Below are 19,436 nucleotides of genomic sequence, written 5' to 3'. Positions count from 1 at the left end.
AGGGATGGCTGTCAGTTTTTCCCCTTTGAGAAAGATGTTGGTTGTGGGTTTGTCATTTATGGGCTTCATTATGTTGAGGTACTTCCCTTCTATACACATTTGATTGAGACTTTTTATCATAAATGGATGTTAGAGCTTGTCACATGGTTTTTTTTGGTCTGTTGAGGTGATCATGTGGTTTTTGTTCATCATTTTCCTAATGTGGTGTATCACATTGATTGATTTGTGGATGGTGAACCATCCCTGTGTCCCTGGTAATAAATCTCATGTGATCATGGTGTAAGATCCTTTGAATGTATTGTTGGTTTTGGTTTGCCAATATTTCATTGAGGATTTTTGCATTTATTTTTATCAGAGATATTGGCCTGTAATTTTCTTTCTTTGTGGTGGTCTTGTCTGGCTTTGATATCAGGGTAATGCTAGCCACATAGAATGTGTTAGAAAGTCTCCTGTCTTACTCAATTTTTGGTAAGTTTGAGAAGGATAGATAATAAATCTTTGATTTTTTGGGAGAATTCTCCAGTGTAGTGATCTGGTCCTGGTCTTTTATTTTTTCAAAGATTTTTGATTACTGTTTCAATGTTTTTAGTTGTGACTTGTCTGTTCAGATTCTCTATTTTTCCTGATTCAGTTTTCGGAGGTTGTAAGAATCTCAGAATTTATTCATTTCTTCTAGATTGTCCAATATATTGGGATATAGTTTTTTGTAGTATTCTCTCATAATGTTTTGTATTTTCACGGTATGTCTTGTAATTTCTCTTTAATTTCTAACTTTATTTATTCGAACCTTTGAACCTTCTCTCTTTTTTTCCTAGTGAGTTTAGCTAAGGATTTGTCAATTTTGCTTACCTTCTCAAGAACCAGCTCTTAGTTTCATTGATCTTTTCTACTGTCCTTTGTGTTTCAATTTCATCTATTTTTGCCCTAATTTTTATTATTTCCATCCTCCTGCTCATTTTGGACTTTCTTTCTTCTTCTTTCTCTAATTCTGTTAGATGTAGTTTAAGATTGCTTATTAGAGGGGTCCACCCTGTGGTGGAGTGCTTAAGTTTGTGTGCTCCACTTTGGCAGTCCAGGGTTTCACTGTTTAGGATCCTGGGTGCGGACATGGCACTACTCATCAGGCAATGTTGATGCTGTGTCCCACATACCAAAAACAGAAGGACCCACAGCTAAACTATACAACAATGTACTGGGGGGCTTTGGGGAGGAAAAAAAAGATTTCTTATTAGAGACTTTTCTTGTTTATTAAGGTGAGACTGTATTGCAATGAATTTCTCTCTTGGCACCACTTTTGCTGCATCCCATATGAATTGGTATAGTGTGTTTTTGTTTCCAGATATTTTTTGATTTCTCCTTTAATTTCCTCAGTGATAGATTAGCTGTTCAGTAACATGTTGGTTAAGTCTCCACATCTTGTTCCTTTCCCAGCTTTTTTCTTGTAGTTGATTTCTAGTTTCATAGCATTATGGTCAGAAAAGATGCTTAACATAATTTCAGTCTTCGTAAATTTATTGTCTTGCCTAGTTTCCGAGCATGTGGTCCATCATTGAGAATGTTCCCTGTGCACTTGAGAAGAATGTGTAATCTTTTTTTTTTTGTTGCAGTGTTTTACATATATCTATTAAGTCCATCTGGTCTCCTTTTTTAATTTCACAATTGCTTTGTTGACTTTCTGTTTGGATGATCTATTTATTGGTCTAAGTGGGATGTTGAGTTCCCCTACTTTTTGTGGTGGTGTTAATATTTCCTTTTAGATTTGTTAATACTCACTTTATGTACTTTGGTGCTCCTGTGTTGGGTGCATAAACATTTATAAGTGTTATGTCTTCTTTGTTTGATCATTATATCCTGCCCCTGTTTGTCTCTGTTTACCTGTCTTATCTTAAAGTCTACTTTGTCTGATATAAGTATGGTGACACCTGCTTTCTTTTGTTTGCTGTTAGCTTGGAGTGTCATCTTCCATCCCTTCACTCTGAGTTTGTGTTTGTCTTTGGAGCTGAGCTGTGTTTCCTGGCAGAAGTATATTGTTGGGTCTTCTTTTTTAATTCATCCCACCGCTCCATGTGTTTTGATTGGAGAATTCAATCCATTTGCATTTAGAGTGATTATTGATATCTGAGGGCTGAATTCTGCCCTTTTATGGCTCACTTTCTGGTTCTGCATTTCTTTTGTTTCTCATGCCATGTATAGTAGACTACCAGTTCAGTTACCTAGTTTTTTATGCTGCTTCTCTTAGTTTTCTCCTTATTTATCATTCATGTCTGTGTTCTAATGGTTTGTTTGTTGATTACCCTGAAGTTTATGTATAAAATCTTGTAGGTGAGATAACCCATTTTCTCACAGTCTTGTATTTCCTTAGACTAGGCTGATTGCATCTGCTGCCTCTGTCCTGTCTAAGTTGTTATTGTTACATCTCATTCCAACTTGTGTTGTGAGTTTGTTGTTAAAACGACAATATTATATTTACTTTTGGTGTTTTCCTTCCCTTTATCTTTAATGTTATAATTGTTTGCTAACCTATTCTATAGGGCTGCAGTTTTCTGATTTTGTCTGTCTGTCTGTCTCCCCTCCTCAGGGTTTTGTAACCCCTTTCTTCTTTTTCTTTTCCCCCCTGGGTCTCAAGCCCTTCTTGAGGATTTCTTGTGGGCTGGGTTGGCTGGGTCTTGTGGCAATGAATTCCCTTAGCTTTTGTTTATCCAGGAGAGTTTTTGCTGGATAGAGTATTTTTGGCTGAAAGTTTTTTCTTTCAGAATTTTGAGTATATCATTCTACTCTCTCCTAACCTGTAAGGTTCTGGTGAGAAAGTCACTGGAAAGCCTGATCAGGGTTCATTTATAAGTTGTTTGCTTCTGGCTTGCTGACCTTATTATTTTTTCTGTGTCATTGACATTTGCCAGCTTTACTACTATATTCCTTGGAGAAGGTCTTTTTACACTGATATAGTTTGGAGAGCTATTAGTTTGTGTCACATATATTTTCTGCTTCTTACCAGGTGTTGGAAGTTCTCAGCTGTTAGTTCTTTGAACAAGATTTCTGCTGCATTCTTCTCTTCTCCCTTTGGAATACCTATAATCCTTATGTTGTTTTTCCTAATTGAGTCAGATATTCTGTTCAAGGTAGCCAGCGCCTTGTTTGCCCAGGCTTCTGGCTGTGCTGATGTTTGCTCCAAGGTTGCAGCTACCTTTGTGCTTGCTGGGGCTGGCCTCCCCACTGGGTCCAAGCCTGAGCCGCTCGCTGTGCCATGTGCTGCCTTTTGGACTCTCCCATTGGACAGGGATGTGATCATGCAGGGCCTCAGGACTGCCATCACTTGTTTCCACTGTCTCACCAACGTGCATGCCCACCATTCGGGGCCCAGCAGTGCTATGAGCAGTTAGCTGGGAGAGCAGTTGCTGCCTGGGGGCCAGAGACTGCTCACCTGTCCACTACCTCCTTGTGGGTGGTCCATGCTCCTTCAGATGTACAGCTGTGTGGGTTTCTTATGCGTCCTGATGTGCTGTGTGGGTATCCTTCGCTGATCAATGAATGTTCATTTAGTTGTAGTTGAAAGGAGGAGAGACAAAGGGAACAACTCACTCTGCCATGTTGCTGGCATCACCTGTATTAGTTTTTATTTTTAAATGAGTCTGTCATCTCATTCTAAGTTTGTAAGTGGAGATTTTGAAAAATTTTTCGTAGTTGATAATTTAGAATTTGTCAAACTTTCTTCTTTGTGTATTTTTGCTTTCTTAAAAAGATGTCCATTATTTTATGGTCAGCTGTATTCTCTCATGACTTTTTTTGGCAGTGTTTTTTAGTGTTGTAAAATACATGTGATGTAAAATTTATTGTCTTTACCATTTTCAAGTTTAGTATTAAATACGTTCCATGATATTGTGCAGTCATTACCACCGTACATCTCCATAGCTTTCTTCATCTTGTAAAACTGATATTCTATATCCATTAAACAGTAACACTCCATTCCCACTTTCTCCAGCCCCTGGCAATCACCATTCCACTTTCTGTCACTATGATTTTGACTGCTCTAAGTACGTCATATAAATGGAATCATACAGTATTTGTCTTTTAGTGACTGGCTTATTCACTTGACCTAATGTCTTGAAGGTTCATCCATGTTGTAGATATGATAGAATTCCTTTTTTTTAAAAGTGAATAATGTTACGTTGTATGAATATGGCACATTTTGCGTAATCCATTCTTCCATTGATTGACACTTGGATTCCTTCCACATTTTAGCTATTGTGGCTAAAAATGATGCTGTGAATGTAGGTGTACAGATGTCTGTTTTTGTCCCTGCTTTCAATTCTTTTGGTTATATATCCACAAGTGAACTTGCTGGATCATATGGGGCTTTCTATTTTTAATTTTCTGAGGAGCCACGATACTATTTTCTGTAGCAGCTGTACCATTTTACATTTCTGCTGATGGTGCAAATGCACAGAAGTTTGTTTTTTTTACATCCTTGCCAACAATTATTTTCTGTTTTTTTGATAGTTGTTATGCTGATGTGTGTGAGAGAGTATCTCATTGTAGCTTTGATTTGAAGTGTCTGTTCAAATCCGTTGCCCATTTTTGGATTTTTTTTTGTGTTTTCAGTTGTTGAGTTTTAGGACTTCTTAACATATTTTGTATCAGGTATTCTTTATGATCTTTTGTTATGTAATTTTATAGTCAGTATGATAGAGTCTAAGTTGTAAAAACAGATGATTTTTCTGAAATTTTGATTACTCTGTCCCATGAATATTCTTGAATGAGACTTGGGTAATGAAGTGCCGAGTAATTCTGTGGGTGTGATGAGTTAAATGTAGTTTATCCCAAACCATGTAATGTAAAGCAAGGATGACCTAGTATAAAATACATGTATAAATTGTAATATTTATGTAATTTAAATGTTTTTTCTAGGCAAGTTGGACAAATGCAAGTAAAAAGCAACGTGAAAAGCTACTTGAACTGATACGTCGTCTTGCAGAAGATGATAAAGATGGTGTGATGGCACACAAAGTGTTGAACCTCCTTTGGAATCTTGCCCATAGTGATGATGTGCCTGTAGACATCATGGACCTAGCTCTCAGTGCCCACATAAAAATACTAGATTATAGTTGTTCCCAGGTAGGGGACTGCTTCTTTGCTCTTTTTTTTTTTTCTTTTTTACTTTTTTCTTTCACTGTTAGGATGGCTTACAGTGTAGTTATAGGATAATGCCATTATTTTTGTTTGTAAAGTAATTTTGAAGAATTGGCTTACATTTGTCATATAAGCCTGGCTTCCTCCTGTTTTCTTGACAAATTTTCGTATCATTCACTAGTTATTTAACCTCCTTGTGAGAAAGATTTGTAAATCTAAAACAATTTCTTATGGCAATACCGTAGTTAAATGTATGGTGATGAAATAGATGTAAATTATTAAAAGTGATAGTTACTTTGCAGGCAAGGTTAGGTATTTGTGTTCAAAAAACGTTAGTAAAATTAGCAGAATTTTCTAAATAGAGTTCCTTATGAGCAAATGTCGTTTATGCCCACTCATTTTAAGTATGCATTTTTGTACTAATTTTACTTATATTCTTGGATGTGTTTCTGGATTTTGTCAGCAGTAGTTTGCCATCCTTCTGTTGGTTTGGTTAAAGAATTTAACAAAGATAGTGTATTGCCTTAAAAAGGAGGACTGGGCAGTGTTCTTAGTTACTTGAGGGCATGTATTCTCTCCTTTCTGTTGAGCTTGAATTTAAGCAGGTTAAGCATGGTCAAGGTGATCCTCTTGTATTTTGAAAACTATACAGTTGTGAAGGTTCATTTGCTGAACTGATTACCTTAATTAAAACAAGTATTGTCACATATACATACACACACACACACACACACACACACGTATAGCTAGGGCAATAAAATTCAGAGGAGAACATTCTTTACCTGGGATACTTAAGTGAAGATGTCTTTCATAGTCTGTGGATTAGTTAGTCCTAACTTTCTGTATAAACCTGAGTTTTTTTCAATTTGGAAGGAAATATAAATTAAAATTTATTCTAATGTGCTTTACAAATAGATTAAAAATGGGGAGCTTTTTATAATTGCCTTGGTCAGTAATATATTGGATTTGCAATAATGTATTTAGGGCTTTAGATTTATCAAAGGCAAAAAAGACTCAGCTCTGTTATTTGATCAGATTGTTAACCTGTACTGCATTCTGGCTTTTAATTGTTTGTTCAGCATCTCAAATGGTTGTTAGGAGACCAGCCCAGAGGCCTAGTGGTTAAGTTTGTGTACTCCTCTTTGGTGCCCCGGGATTCACAGGTTCTGATCCTGGGCACAGACCTACACACCACTCATCTAGCCATGCTCTGGCAGTGTCCCACATACAAAATAGGGTAACACGGGCACCATCTTACCTCATGTTAGCTCAGCAACAGTCTTCCTCATCCAAAAAAAAAGAGAAAAGAAAGAAAATGTTTGTGAGAGCCTAGATTTTAAATTATAGTTTCTTAAGTAGAGAAGTGTAATAGAGAATCAAAGCAGTACACTTACTAGCTCAACTGTTACTTCCTCCTTTATTTATTCATATGATTGCCTAGCACGGTGTCTTATACATTGTCACATAAATAGGGATTGGATCTTATGCAATTTAGTAAACGTGTTGCCTTTTTCAAGTTCAACCTTCGTATGTTATAGTTATGGAAAACTAGTAAATAAGATCACTTTCTTTGCCCTCTAACTCATAGTGATTTTAAGAGCCATGATATTTAACATTTATGTGCGAATATTTGTAAATTCTTAAAGATGTGCACAGAGTTTAGTCCAGTAATTTCACTTCTAGAAAATTTTTCCTAGGAAATGATGTGAAAACAGTGTGATATTTACAGACTAAGATGTTCTTTATTGTTTATACAGTGAAAAATGGAAACAGCTTAAATTCATGACTACACTCTGTAGTATATTATGCAGCTATTAAAATGACTGTTGCCTTGGATAGATGTCCATAGTGTTTAATGAAGACACTTAAAGTATGGATCCTGTTTTGTTTCTTAGATGTGTGTTTGCTTGTAAAAATATCCACCTAAATGAGATGCCAAACAAATATACAGAATCGCTTTTCTTCTTCATATATACACAGAAATAGAATCATTCCAATTAAAAATTTGTTAGGTACTCAAACCTGAACTTCTGATTACCTGTGCTCTTAGATAAAAGGACTGAAGCAATTAAATCCTGGCACAATATTGGAAATAAACTTATCCTTAGAACATTCTTAATTTCCCTTTAGGTGAATGCTTATACTTGTTTTCTGTAACATTCTCTATTTGTATATTAATTTATTATTTTTATTTTAATGACTATTTTTTACTCATGGAATTATCATACTGTTATTTTCTTAATAAGGTATTCTTTCAGTGTTTCTTGCTCTTTTTAGAAAAATATGGTGACATCACATCCATACATGTTAATACTTGGGATTGTATGTTTTTGCCAAGTTTTATAGTACAGAGAACCTTATAAAACACAGAGTAAGATGCATTACCCACGTCTAAGCATATGTTGTAAAATCAAATTTCCTGTGAATGCACCTAAACTTGGAATTTATATCATGGTTCAGGTATATCTAACTCATGGAACCCTCTGTATATATAATAGTGCTTTATATTGTGGAGTTTTGGTTGTAATTTCAAAATAAGAGCATAGTTAAAGCATTTTATTTGATTAAACTACTATAATTACATCTTCAGTTTTGTGATGCTTAGTTTATAATTCTCAAATTATTTTGAAGGCAGAATTACATTGAATACTGATCCATATAACCATCACTTTTTTTGTATGTGTGTATAAGGATCGAGACACACAAAAGGTCCAGTGGATAGATCGCTTTATAGAAGAACTTCGCACAAATGAGAAGTGGGTCATTCCTGCACTGAAACAAATAAGAGAAATTTGTAGTTTGTTTGGGGAAGCACCTCAAAATTTGAGGTAAGCTTTTAATATAGGATATGTTCTCATTTTGATTTATATATTATGTTGAAAACATATATCAGACAGCACATCAGTAAAAGTAAATTTTAAAGAAAGAAAAATAGACTGGGAAAACAGGAAGCTGAATAAAGGGTTTGGAACAACATAAGAATCCTTGATTGTATTAATCTTCTTTATATTTTCTGACCAAGAAGTTATTTATCCAATGTTACATAACAGTAAGTATGAGTCAAGATATTGCCAGAGGCTCTTCGTTCAGAATCGTCCCAAACCTCTAGCAGCTATACCAGAAGTTATTGGCATGGGTTGTATTAATCTCACTTCTCATTTTGTTTTAACCTTTCTACCAGTTTTCTCTCCTTGGCCCAATATTTGTTCTTAGTCCCATTTGATAGTGTTTCATACAGTCCTTAGTATTTTCTAGACTGGTCTGCTCTAATGTATTCTCAATATTTTTTGTTCACTTTAAATTTTATACTCGGGAATAGTACTTTCCAAGGGAGGAGGGTTACCTTTTCTTGGATTTAAAAGTTAATTTTCAAAGATAAGACTACAAGCAATTTAAATTATGAAAGATGACAAGACTAGTTAAAAATATTTTTTACTCTTAATTTATTTTAGCCAGGTTTCTCTTAGTTAATTTTATGTGTTTGGTCTTAATGTTAAATTGTTATTGGAATAATTTATCCTTTTATTTCTTGTGATATATTTGGAATTAATAATGTGAAGAGAAAAAATAACATGGAGAAAGCTAGTTCAATGGCCAGGATATTCACAATGCAGTTAGGATTCCTGATAGTGACCACCAGTTTTGTCTAACTAGATATAGTCTTAGAATGCTTCTCTACCACTTTAGAAACACTCTTCTTATAAGACAATTACACAATTGCCTAGATCCTTTACTGCTTTGGATTATATAATTCTGAGTGTAAACAGCATTCCTGTTTAAAATTATATTATGCCACTTTTGTTTCTCTATTTTTCAAGTTGAATTTTGATTCTTTTTTTCTAATGCTGGAAAATTACTTGAAAGTTGGAAATTTTGTGGAGAAGATTTCTGGAGGAAATGCTGAAATAGTTTGTTAGTGTTTATTTTGAAAGACTTTTTTTTGAGGAAGATTAGCTCTGCGTTTAACATCTGCTGCCAATCCTCCTCTTCTTGCTGAGGAAGACTGGCCTTGAACTAATGTGTTCCCGTTTCCTTTATTTTATATGTGGATGCCTGCCACACAATTGCTTGATAAGAGATGTATAAGTCTGTCCCTGGGATCTGAACCAGCAAACCCCGGGCCCCTAAGTAGAGCATGGGAACTTAACCACTGTGCCACCAGGCTGGGCCTTTGAGGGACATATTTTGAATTATGTTTGAACCACGATACATGCCTTTTGTCTCCTATGAAAGATATCCATTTTTTGGCTGCTTTACATACAAATATACTGTTCCAAGGCCGGTGACTTGATCACTAGTAGATTAATAATGGTGTGGGAGTTGCTTGGTTTCACTGAAAATGGCAAAATAGAAAGTGAACTAGGTATCTTTCTGGTCACATCCATGGGCAAAACTGGTTGCAAACTCAGTGTTCCAGAATGAACCTTTAATGGCTAATATCCTTGATCATGTAAACATGCACATATAGTTTGATACTAGTATTGTGTAAGATTAGAATCATGTGTGAAGGTGGAGAATACTGATAGGTGTACTGTAAAATAAGAATATTGAAATAAATATTTATGTTTTGTGGCATTGTTTATTCTTTTCAAAGTACTTGATATTTTATTATTAAAAGGAAGATAGTGACCAAATTTTATTAAGAATGTAAAACATTTTAAACCTTTAAAGAATTTAGTTTCTGTAAAACTCTTAGTTACAGAAGTGTTCATTTGCCTGATTATACTCTTTTAAGTTCTTCTCGTTTTAGTCAAACTCAGCGAAGTCCCCATGTTTTTTATCGTCATGATTTAATCAATCAGCTTCAGCACAATCACGCCTTAGTTACTTTGGTAGCAGAAAACCTTGCAGCTTACATGAATAGCATGCGACCGTATGCTAGAGGTATGTATTAAAAGCTAAAATTTACTATTTTTAACTTTTAATTACTTTTCAAAAAAACTTGATTAATAATTCCTTTGTTGTTAATTTTACCTGTCTGTTCTTGCATATATTACAGTTGTTTTTAATAACCCTGAATTAATTTTATCCAGTATTCAAAGAACTTCTTAAAAATTTAATAGATTAGTGATGACCGTGTTCTTGGAATATGAGATTGCTTGAACATATTGGCATAAAGTTTCCACAGCACCTTTTTAATATTTGCCGTATGTGGGACTTTCATGTTAGTGCTTCAAGGATCAGTTCCAATGTTATTTATCCTTTGACAGTTTTATCAGGATCTGTGTATGCTGGAGCACAAGGTGTCGTTTGTATGCCTTTTTATTACACCAAATTCATAGGACAAACAAAAAACCCAGCCACCCTGTAGGCCCAGTTTTATATATTTGAATATGGAGAATAAACAGTTTGTATGGTCAGTGTTGAAAACAGAATTGAGCATAATGTTGAACTGAAAATATTGCTCAGTTGACATAGTATATTAAGATATGTAGAATGCAGTCATATGTGTTTAAAATGTGGATATTTGTAATACTCTTTACTTGACTAGAATAGTAGACTCTGTGCATGTGCTTGCATCTTTAATGGTTGTGGTGTATTGGTAATAAGGTGCTTGTAAAAGTAATGAGGTGCTTGTAACAATCCCTAAGTTCTGTTGATAGATACTCACTCATATAAAAGTTACCTAAACATAATGGGAAGATGAAGTGACTCTTCAGATACCCCTAATGAGTGCACTGACTTTCTGTTCCTCTCATATTTTACCCATTCTGTCTACTCTAGTCAGGTGCTATAGTTGGTGTCATTACAATTCTGTTGATTAGGTTCCACGGTTTCTTCTTAGCAAAATGGTAAGGTGCTATCGGCGTGAAACTTAGTGATTATTTTTTCTAGACAAAACAGCTAAAATCAGTGTGAGAAACTGGATGTTTGCTGTTCCCTCAAGGTTTTTTATGATCTCAGATTTTCTTCATGGCTACAGGGCTCTCCTATGTGCCAATTAAGATGTTTCCCCAAAGTAGGCTCAGCTAGATATTTAACTCTGATGACAATTTTTATTGACTTTACTTTTGTGTGATTTCATCTGTTATCTTAATGTCTGTCAATAACTCAAGACCTAATTGTCAAAACAGGTGAGCTACATGTACATTTCAGCCTCACTAGGATCCTCTGTTTCTGTTAGTAAAATTGTACTTGTGTTCTTGATGTATCTCACTTTCATGATTACAAGAATGTCAGCATTCTTCATTATCATCTTTATATTGCTTCTCTGAAAAGTTATAGATATAAGTGGAGGCTCTATAGTTAAACTGCCTAGATTTAAAGCCAGGCTCCAGTACTTAATAGCTGTATAACTTGCAAATTACTTAAGCCTCTATGGTTGAGATTTACTAGATCTCTAAAATGAGGATAATAGTAGTGTGTATCTACTTCATAGGTGAGTTAATACTTGTTAGGAGGGACCTAATACTTGTTAGAATGATGCCTGGCACATAGCTGCACTTGCGTTTTTCTTGTATTAATGAGTTGCTTTGAATTCACTGGTTTCATACCATCTGTTTCCCTTAGGTAACCTTTTCCTCCTTAGTACAGTATTTTTCATTTCTGACTAATGCTGCTAAATCAATTGATTTTAAATATAATGATAAAATAAATTTTTCTACTAAAACTTTTCACATTAAATTACTTTTGTGCTATAGAACTAATACAAACACAAACTATGATTGCATCTTTATAAGAAGCATATTGATTGCATGGATCTCGTCAAGCATATGGCAGAATATGCAACAAGATAACAGAGGTTTTTGCAGTTCACTGATGTTTCCTCAATTTCATATCATCAGTATTATGCCTTTGCCATGACTGTATACCATTTCTCCTCGGCATCTTTGGTTTTGGAAAAATTATTTCCTCAAGGTCATAGTCAGCTAATCCTGCCTTTGCTTTCTTATTATCTTGGATAACACAGTAACTTATTAAAATCCATCTTTTCCCATAGTAAAAATGAGTTCTATTGACTCCTTCTTAGTGAATTTATGCATCAGTACATCTGGAATCACGTTTTTTAAACTCTTTTTGGTAGTATCATCAAAGTAAAAGACACTTCAGTTTAGTTTATTAGTGCAAAAGACCATTGGCACTGATATGCATTTAACGAGAGTTCTGTGTGACATTTTCTTTGATTTCTGGTTAAAATCTCTAGGACTTACACTAATTATAGGACGCATTTCAATCCATTTAAACCTATGTTTTCTAAGCATTACCACTTTGCATTACCTCTTCTTGTTCTCCTTGGTTTCATTTTGACACTTGACTATTTCAGGACCATGTACCAACAAAATAAGGTCTCTTTACGAGTATACATTAAATAACAGTTCTAAGTTAGAATGCGCATCCTGAGGTTGGTTCATTTAGTAGTTCTACTTCATTTCCACGTGTCAACCATGAAGTACTGTTAAATATTTGTGGATTCCTGTAATTAAAGATATATATATAGAGATATAGTTTTTTATAAGGAAGATAAGTCCTGAGCTAACATCACTGCAAATCTTCCTCCGCTTTATATGTGGGTTGCCACCACAGCATGGCTGACAAGTGCTGTAGGTCCATGCTTGGGATTTGAACCTATGAACCTGAGCTAACAAAGTGCATTATGCCATGGGGCTGGCCCCTAAAAGATAATTTTAACTGGTATTATTCATTTCATTAAACAAATAGCTCTTGGGAGAAATAACTTTATAGGCCTATAGCAGGAAAGTACAGGATGAGGCTCAAACATTATTGTATCTGGAAGTTTAAGAAAGTGTTTTTAGAGAAGCATTGGCATATCAAAAAAATATATGTCAGCTCTCACTACCCAAGTTTTGTGACAGTTTGAGCATCAAAAGAATGCCACTATGGATCATAACCTTTTGAGTATGTGGCTGCTTGAGAATAATAAATAAGTGAAGGAAAATGCCAACTAAAAATATATGAAAAAATGATGACAAACCCAGTAATTGAAAGTTTGATGAGGACCAGAGAATACTGTCATAGTATTGAAGTATACTCCCACAAAATATGAACTAAAAAGAGAAAAATAGTAACTCTTTACTGGAGACACTTTTAGTGGAAACACTGTAACTAAATGGTCTAAGTTAACATTATTAATATTGGAACAAACTGGCATCATGGTTTCTGGTAACAGTGTATGGGAAGCGTATAGCAGTATTTTGTGGTATGTCTTGCCAAAAATGCATAACCTGAATCTAATTAGAGAAAACAGGAAGCAAACCCAAATTGAGTTGGATTAGACAAGTAGCTTTAGTCTTTAAAATGGTCTAGGTAAGAAACACAGAAAAGAACTAAGGACTGTGTTAAAGAAAACAACTACGTGCCATGTTTGTGATCCTAGAATTTGATTCTGGACTGGGAAAAAGGAAAGCATAAAGGACATTATTTGGGACATTTAGTGAAACTTGAATACAAGATCAAATAATAGTCTTTTAATCTTAAAATCAGGTAAATATACTATGGTTGTGTTTTCGTTATTAGGAAATAAACCTAGTTTTAAGGAGTAAAGTGACATGAACCCAGTTTACCTTCAAATGCGTCACAAAAATTATATAAATGTGTATTAATGGAGATACTTATAAAACAGATGGGCAGAACTGAAACAATTGGTGTATCTGGTAAAGGGTAATTTCTTGTATTATTTTTGCACTTTATGTATAACTTTGAAATTATATCAAGCTGAAAGTTAGACTGTGCTACCCCCCGACTCTCTAGCAAAAAAGAAAAATCCTGCTAAGTAAGCACACACACACAGGTTATTAGACAAGACTTTAAGGGATTAAAAAGCAGCTAAAGTGGCAGTCCAAAGATTAGTCAGATCCTTCAAGATCAGTACTCTGAAAAACTAGAAAATTTGTATGTAGTGGAAAATAATTTCCTACAATTTAGAGGCCTGAGCTTTGGTGCAGTTGAAGACTCAAGGAAGTAAGTAATAAGATTGTAGGACTGCTGGCAGATTCTCCCACATGTGAAAGTAAGAAGGTGTCATATGTGGGACCTCCTTTCTTTACCAAATCCAAACCCCCACATAGCTAAACATTCTCTGTATTCTGTTTGTAGCAAGTCAGGATTTTTTTTTTTAAACAATTCTTTTGACCAATAGTAGTTCTTAAATCTATCAGTTTTGTCTTTTTATGGTTAGTGCTTTTCTTTTTTTGATTGAGATAGCATTGGTTTATAATATATAAATTTCAGATATACATCATTATAATTTAATTTCTGTGTAGATTATATCATCCTTACCACCCAAAGACTAGTTGTGATCCATCACTGGACACATGTGCCTAAGTGTTCGCCGTCCCGCCTTGCTTCTTCCCCCTATGGTAACCATTAGTCCAATCTGTGTCTCTTTGTGTTTGTTTATTGTTGTTTTTATCTTCCATTAATTAGTGAGATCATATGGTATTTGACTTTCTTCTGTGATATATTTTGCTTAGCATAATATAAAGTCCATCCATGTTGTCACAAATGGTAAGATTTCACCTTTTGTTAATGGCTGAGTAGTAGTCTATTGTGTATATATACCACGTCTTTTTTATCCATTCATCCCTTGATGGGCACCTAGGTTGCTTCCAAGGCTTAGCTGATGTCGGTAATGCGTCAGTGAAGATAGGAGTGCATATGTCTTTATGCATTCTTGTTTCATGTTTTTAAGATGGATACCCACCAATGGAATAGCTGGATAGTTTGGTAGTTTTATACTTAATTTTTTGAGAATCTCCATACTGTTGTCGATAGTGGCTGCACCAGTTTGCTCTCCTGCTAGCAGTGTATGAGAGTCGCCTTTTCTCCATATCTTCTCCAAAACTTGTGATTTCTCCCCTTGTTAGTTATAGCCATTTGGGTGGGCATGAGGTGATATCTTATTGTAGTTTTAATATGCAATTCCCTCATAGTTATTGATGTTGAACATCTTTTCATGTGCCTGTTGACCACCTGTGTATCTTCTTTGGAAAAATGTTTGTTGAGCTCTTTTGCCCATTTTTTAATTGGGTTGTTTGTTTTTTGTTGTTAGGATGTATGAGTTATTTATATATTATGGATGTTAACCCCTTATCAGATACATGGTTTGCCAATATCTTCTCCCAGTTGTTAGGTTGTCTTTTTGTGGATGGTCTCCTTTGCTATGCAGAAGCTTTTTAGTTTGATGTAGTCCTGTTTATTTTTTAATTGTTTCCCTTGCCAGGTCAGACAATGTTACTTGAAAATATGCTGTGGACAGTGGTGTCGTAGACTGTGTTGCCTATATTTTCTTCTAGAAGTTTTATCTTTTCAGGTCTTACAGCCAAGTCCTTAATCCACTTTGAATTAATTTTTGTGTATGGTTAAGATAGTGGTCTACTTTGCATGTGGCTATCCAGTTTTCCCAACACCATTTATTGAAGAGACTTTCCTCTCTCCGTTGTATGTTCTTGGTTCCTTAGTCAAAAATTAGCTGTCCATAGATGTGTAGGTTTATTTCTGGGCTCTCAAGTCTTTTGAATTGAGCTGTGTGTCATTTTTTCTGCTAGTACCATGTTTGGATTACTATGGCTTTATAGTATATTTTGAAATCAGGAAGTGTGATGCCTCCAGCCTTGTTCTTTTTTCTCAGGATTGCTTTGGCAGTTCATGGTCTTTTGTTGTTCCATATAAATTTTAGGGTTCTATCTTCTATTTCTGTGAAAAATGTCATTGGAACTTTGATAGGGATTGCATTGAATCTGTAGATTGCTTTAGGACATATAGACGTTTTAGCTGTGTTGATTCTTCCAATCCAAGAGCACGGAATATCTTTCCATTTCTTTGTGTCGTCTTTAATTTCTTTCAGCAGTGTTCTATAGTTTTCATTGTAGAGGTTTTTCACCCCTTTGGTTAAATTTATTCCTAGGTATTTTATTATTTTTGTTCCAGTTGTGAATGGGATTGTATCCTTAATTTCTCTTTCTGTTGCTTGGTGGTTGTTATATAGAAACATAACTGATTTTTGTGTCGTGCAACTTTACTGTATTCATTTATTACTTCTAAAAGCATCTTAGAATGCTTTTTAGGTGGATGCTTTAGGGTTTTTTACATATGAAATCATGTCCTCTGCAAATAGAGTTTCACTTCTTTCATTCCAATTTGGATCCCTTTTATTTTTCTTCTAGTTGCTGTGGCTAGGACTTCCAGTACCCTGTTAAGAGTGGCGAAAGTGGGTGTGTTAATGTAATTCCTGTGCTTAGAGGGATAGCTTTCAGTTTTTCCCGGTTGAATATGATGTTGGCTCTTGGTTTGTCATATATGGTCTTTATTATGTTCAGGTACTTTCCTTCTGTATTTTGTTCAGAGTTTTTATCATAAGTGGATGCTCTGTTTCATCAAATGCTCTCTCTGCATCTGGTGAGATGATCATGTGATTTTTATTCTTCATTTTGTTAATGTAATGTATCATATTGATTGATTTGCAGATGTTGAACCCTCCCTGCATCTGTGGAATAAATCCCACTTGATCATGGTGTATGATCATTTTAGGGTATTGTTGTATTCAATTTGTTAGTGTTTTGTGGAGGGTCTTTGCATCGATGTTCGTTGGTGATATTGGCTGGTAATTTTCTTTTTTTGTGTTGTCCTTGTGTGGTTTTGATATCAGGGTAACGTTGGCTTCGTACAATGAGTTAGGAAGTTTCTCCTCCTCTTCAGTTTTTTGGAAGAGTTTCAGAAGGGTAGGTATTAAGTCTTCTTTGAATGTTTGGTAGAATTCACCAGGGAAGCTGTCTAGTCCTGGACTTTTATTTTTTTTTGAGGTTTTTGATTACTGTTTTGATTTCCTTATTGGTGATTGGTTTATTCACATTCTCTGTTTCTTCTTGATTCAGTTTTGGAAGGTTTTCGGATTATAAGAATTTATCCATTTCTTCTAGTTTATCCAGTTTTTTGGCATATAGCTCTTCATAGTATTCTCTTATAATCTTGTGTATGTCTGTTGTAATTCCTCCTCTTTGATTTCTGATTTAATTGATTTAAGCCGCTTTATTTTTTTTTTCTTGGTGAGTCTAGGTAAAGGTTTGTCAGTTTTGTCTCTCTTTTCATAGAACCAGCTCTTGGTTTCGTTGATTTTTTTCTGTTTCTTTTAAGTCCCTATTTCAGTTATTTCTTCTCTGATTTTTATTATTTCCTCTCTTCTAATGATTTTGGGCTTTGTTCTTTTTCCGCTTTGTTTAGGTGTACTGTAAGATTATTTGAGATTTTTATTATTGGTTGATGTGGACCTCTATTACGATAAACTTCCGTCTTAAAACCGCTTTTGCTGTATCCCATAAATTTTGGCATGTCATATTTTCATTTATCTCCAGGTATTTTTTATTTCTCCTTTGATTTATTTATTGACTGGTGGCTGTTCACTAGCATTTTGTTTAGTCTCCACATATTTGTGGCTTTCCAGTTTTCTTCATGTAGTTGGCTTTCTAGTTTCATACCTTTGTGCTCATAAAAGATGCTTTGCATCATTTCAGTCTTCTTAAATTTATTGAGACTTGTTTTGTGGCCTAATAGATAATCTATCCTGGATAATATTCCATGCATTCGAAAAGAAAGTGTATTCTTTGGTTTTGGATGTAATGTTCTATATATACATCTATTGAGTCCATTTAGTCTGATGTTTTGTTTAAGGCCAATATTTCCTTATTGATCTTCTGTTTGGATGACCTATCCATTGGTGTAAGTGGATTGTTAAAATCCCCTACTATTATTGTGTCACTGTCTAGTTCTCCTTTTATGTCTGTTAATAATTACTTTGTATATTTTGGTGCTCACATGTCGGGTGCGTAGATACTTACAAGTGTTACATCCTCTTGTTGGATTGTTCTCTTTATCATTATGTAGTGCCCTTTGTCTCTCGTTACAGTTTTTGTATTGAAGTCTATTTTGTCTGATATAAGTCTTGCTACCCCATCTTTCTTTTCTTTTCCCTTTGCATGAAGTATCCTTTTCCATCCTTTTACTTTCAGTTTGTGAATGTCTTTAGGTCTGAAGTGTGTGTCTTGTATGTAGCGTATATTTAGGTCTTGTTTTTTTATCCGGTCAGGCACCCTATGCCTTTTGATTGGCGCGTTTAGTCCATTGACATTTATAGTAGCTATTGATAAGAATGTACTCATTGCCATTTTGTTACTTTTTTTCTGGGTATTTTAGTAGTCCTCTTTTCCTTTCTTATTCTCTTGCTCTCTGCTCTTGTGGTTTGATGTCTCTCTTTACTATTATGTTTGGGTTCCTTTCTGTTAATTATTTATGTATTTATTATAGGTTTCTGGTTTGTGATTACCATGAGTTTCATATATAATAATCTACATATATAGCAATCTGTATTAAGTTGGTAGTCTCTTAAGTTTGACCTCTTGCTAAAGGCTCTACTCTTTTACTCCACTTCTCACATATTTTATGTTTTTGATATCATATCTAACCTCTTTTTTGTGTGTGTATATCCATTACCCTCTTATCATAAAAATAGACAATTTTAGGGCTCTTGTCTTTTCACATTTGTATTAGCTTCATAAGTGGTTGATCTACTACCTTTACTGTGTATTTACTTTTACCAGTGATTTTTTTGTTTGTTTCTTTTTTGTTGTTGATAACTTTCTTATTCCTATTTGTGGTCTCTTCTTTTCCACTTAAAAATGCTGTTTGTTTTAGTGATAAGCTCCTTTAATTTTTGCATGTCTGGGAAACTCTTTATCTATTCTTCCATTCTGAATGATAACCTTGCAAGGTAGAGTATTCTTGGCTGTAGTTTTATCCTTTCAGCACTTTATATATATCTTGCCACTCTCCTTCCAGCGCATAAGGTTTCTTCTGAGAAGTCAGCTGATAGCCTTTTGGGGTTTACTTTTGTGTAACTTGTTGCTTTTCTCTTGAAGCATTTAGGATTCTTTTTCTTTAATTGTTGACGTTTCAGTTGTGATATGCCTTGGTGCGTGCTTCTTTGGGTTCTTTTTGTTTGCTGCTCTCTGGGCTTCCTGTACCTGAGTGTCTGTTTTCTTCCTTAGGTTAGGAAAGTTTTCATCTATTATTTTTTTCAAAGAAGTTTTCTACCCCTTTGTCTCTCTCTTCGCCTTCTGGGACACCTATGATATGGATGTTTGTGCACTAGATGTTGTCCCAGAGTTCCCTTGGACTGTCCTCATTCTTTTAAATTCTTTTTTATTTTATCTGTTCAGTGGGTGATTTCCTCTACCTTTTCATCGAGCCCACTGATCTGTTCTTCGCTATCATGTAGTCTGCTACTGAGTCCCTCTAGAGAATTTTTCATTTCCATTATTGTATTCTTCATTTCTGCTTCGTTCTTTTTTATATTTTCC

The 19,436-nt window shown here is 34.8% G+C and overlaps 1 protein-coding gene across 5 annotated transcripts in view; it reads left to right on the top strand.

The window, feature by feature from the left end:
• The window catches only part of LOC124232198 (probable ubiquitin carboxyl-terminal hydrolase FAF-X), a 142,180-nt gene that overhangs the window by 42,096 nt on the left and 80,648 nt on the right, over positions 1-19,436 (top strand). For 3 of the 5 annotated variants that reach the window (XM_046649168.1, XM_046649166.1, XM_046649163.1), the window contains 3 exons: positions 4,906-5,112; positions 7,819-7,955; positions 9,863-10,011. In XM_046649168.1, coding sequence (XP_046505124.1) covers positions 4,906-5,112; positions 7,819-7,955; positions 9,863-10,011 — 493 coding nt within the window. The remainder of the gene's footprint in view (positions 1-4,905; positions 5,113-7,818; positions 7,956-9,862; positions 10,012-19,436) is intronic. The other 2 variants (XM_046649167.1, XM_046649165.1) reach the window with 1 other exon arrangement.

The sequence above is a fragment of the Equus quagga genome, unplaced genomic scaffold (assembly GCF_021613505.1).
Source record: "Equus quagga isolate Etosha38 unplaced genomic scaffold, UCLA_HA_Equagga_1.0 HiC_scaffold_32_RagTag, whole genome shotgun sequence".
Taxonomy (NCBI): Eukaryota; Metazoa; Chordata; class Mammalia; order Perissodactyla; family Equidae; genus Equus; species Equus quagga.
The sequence above is the reverse complement of the archived record's forward strand: the minus strand, read 5'-3'. Positions and strand labels throughout refer to the sequence as shown.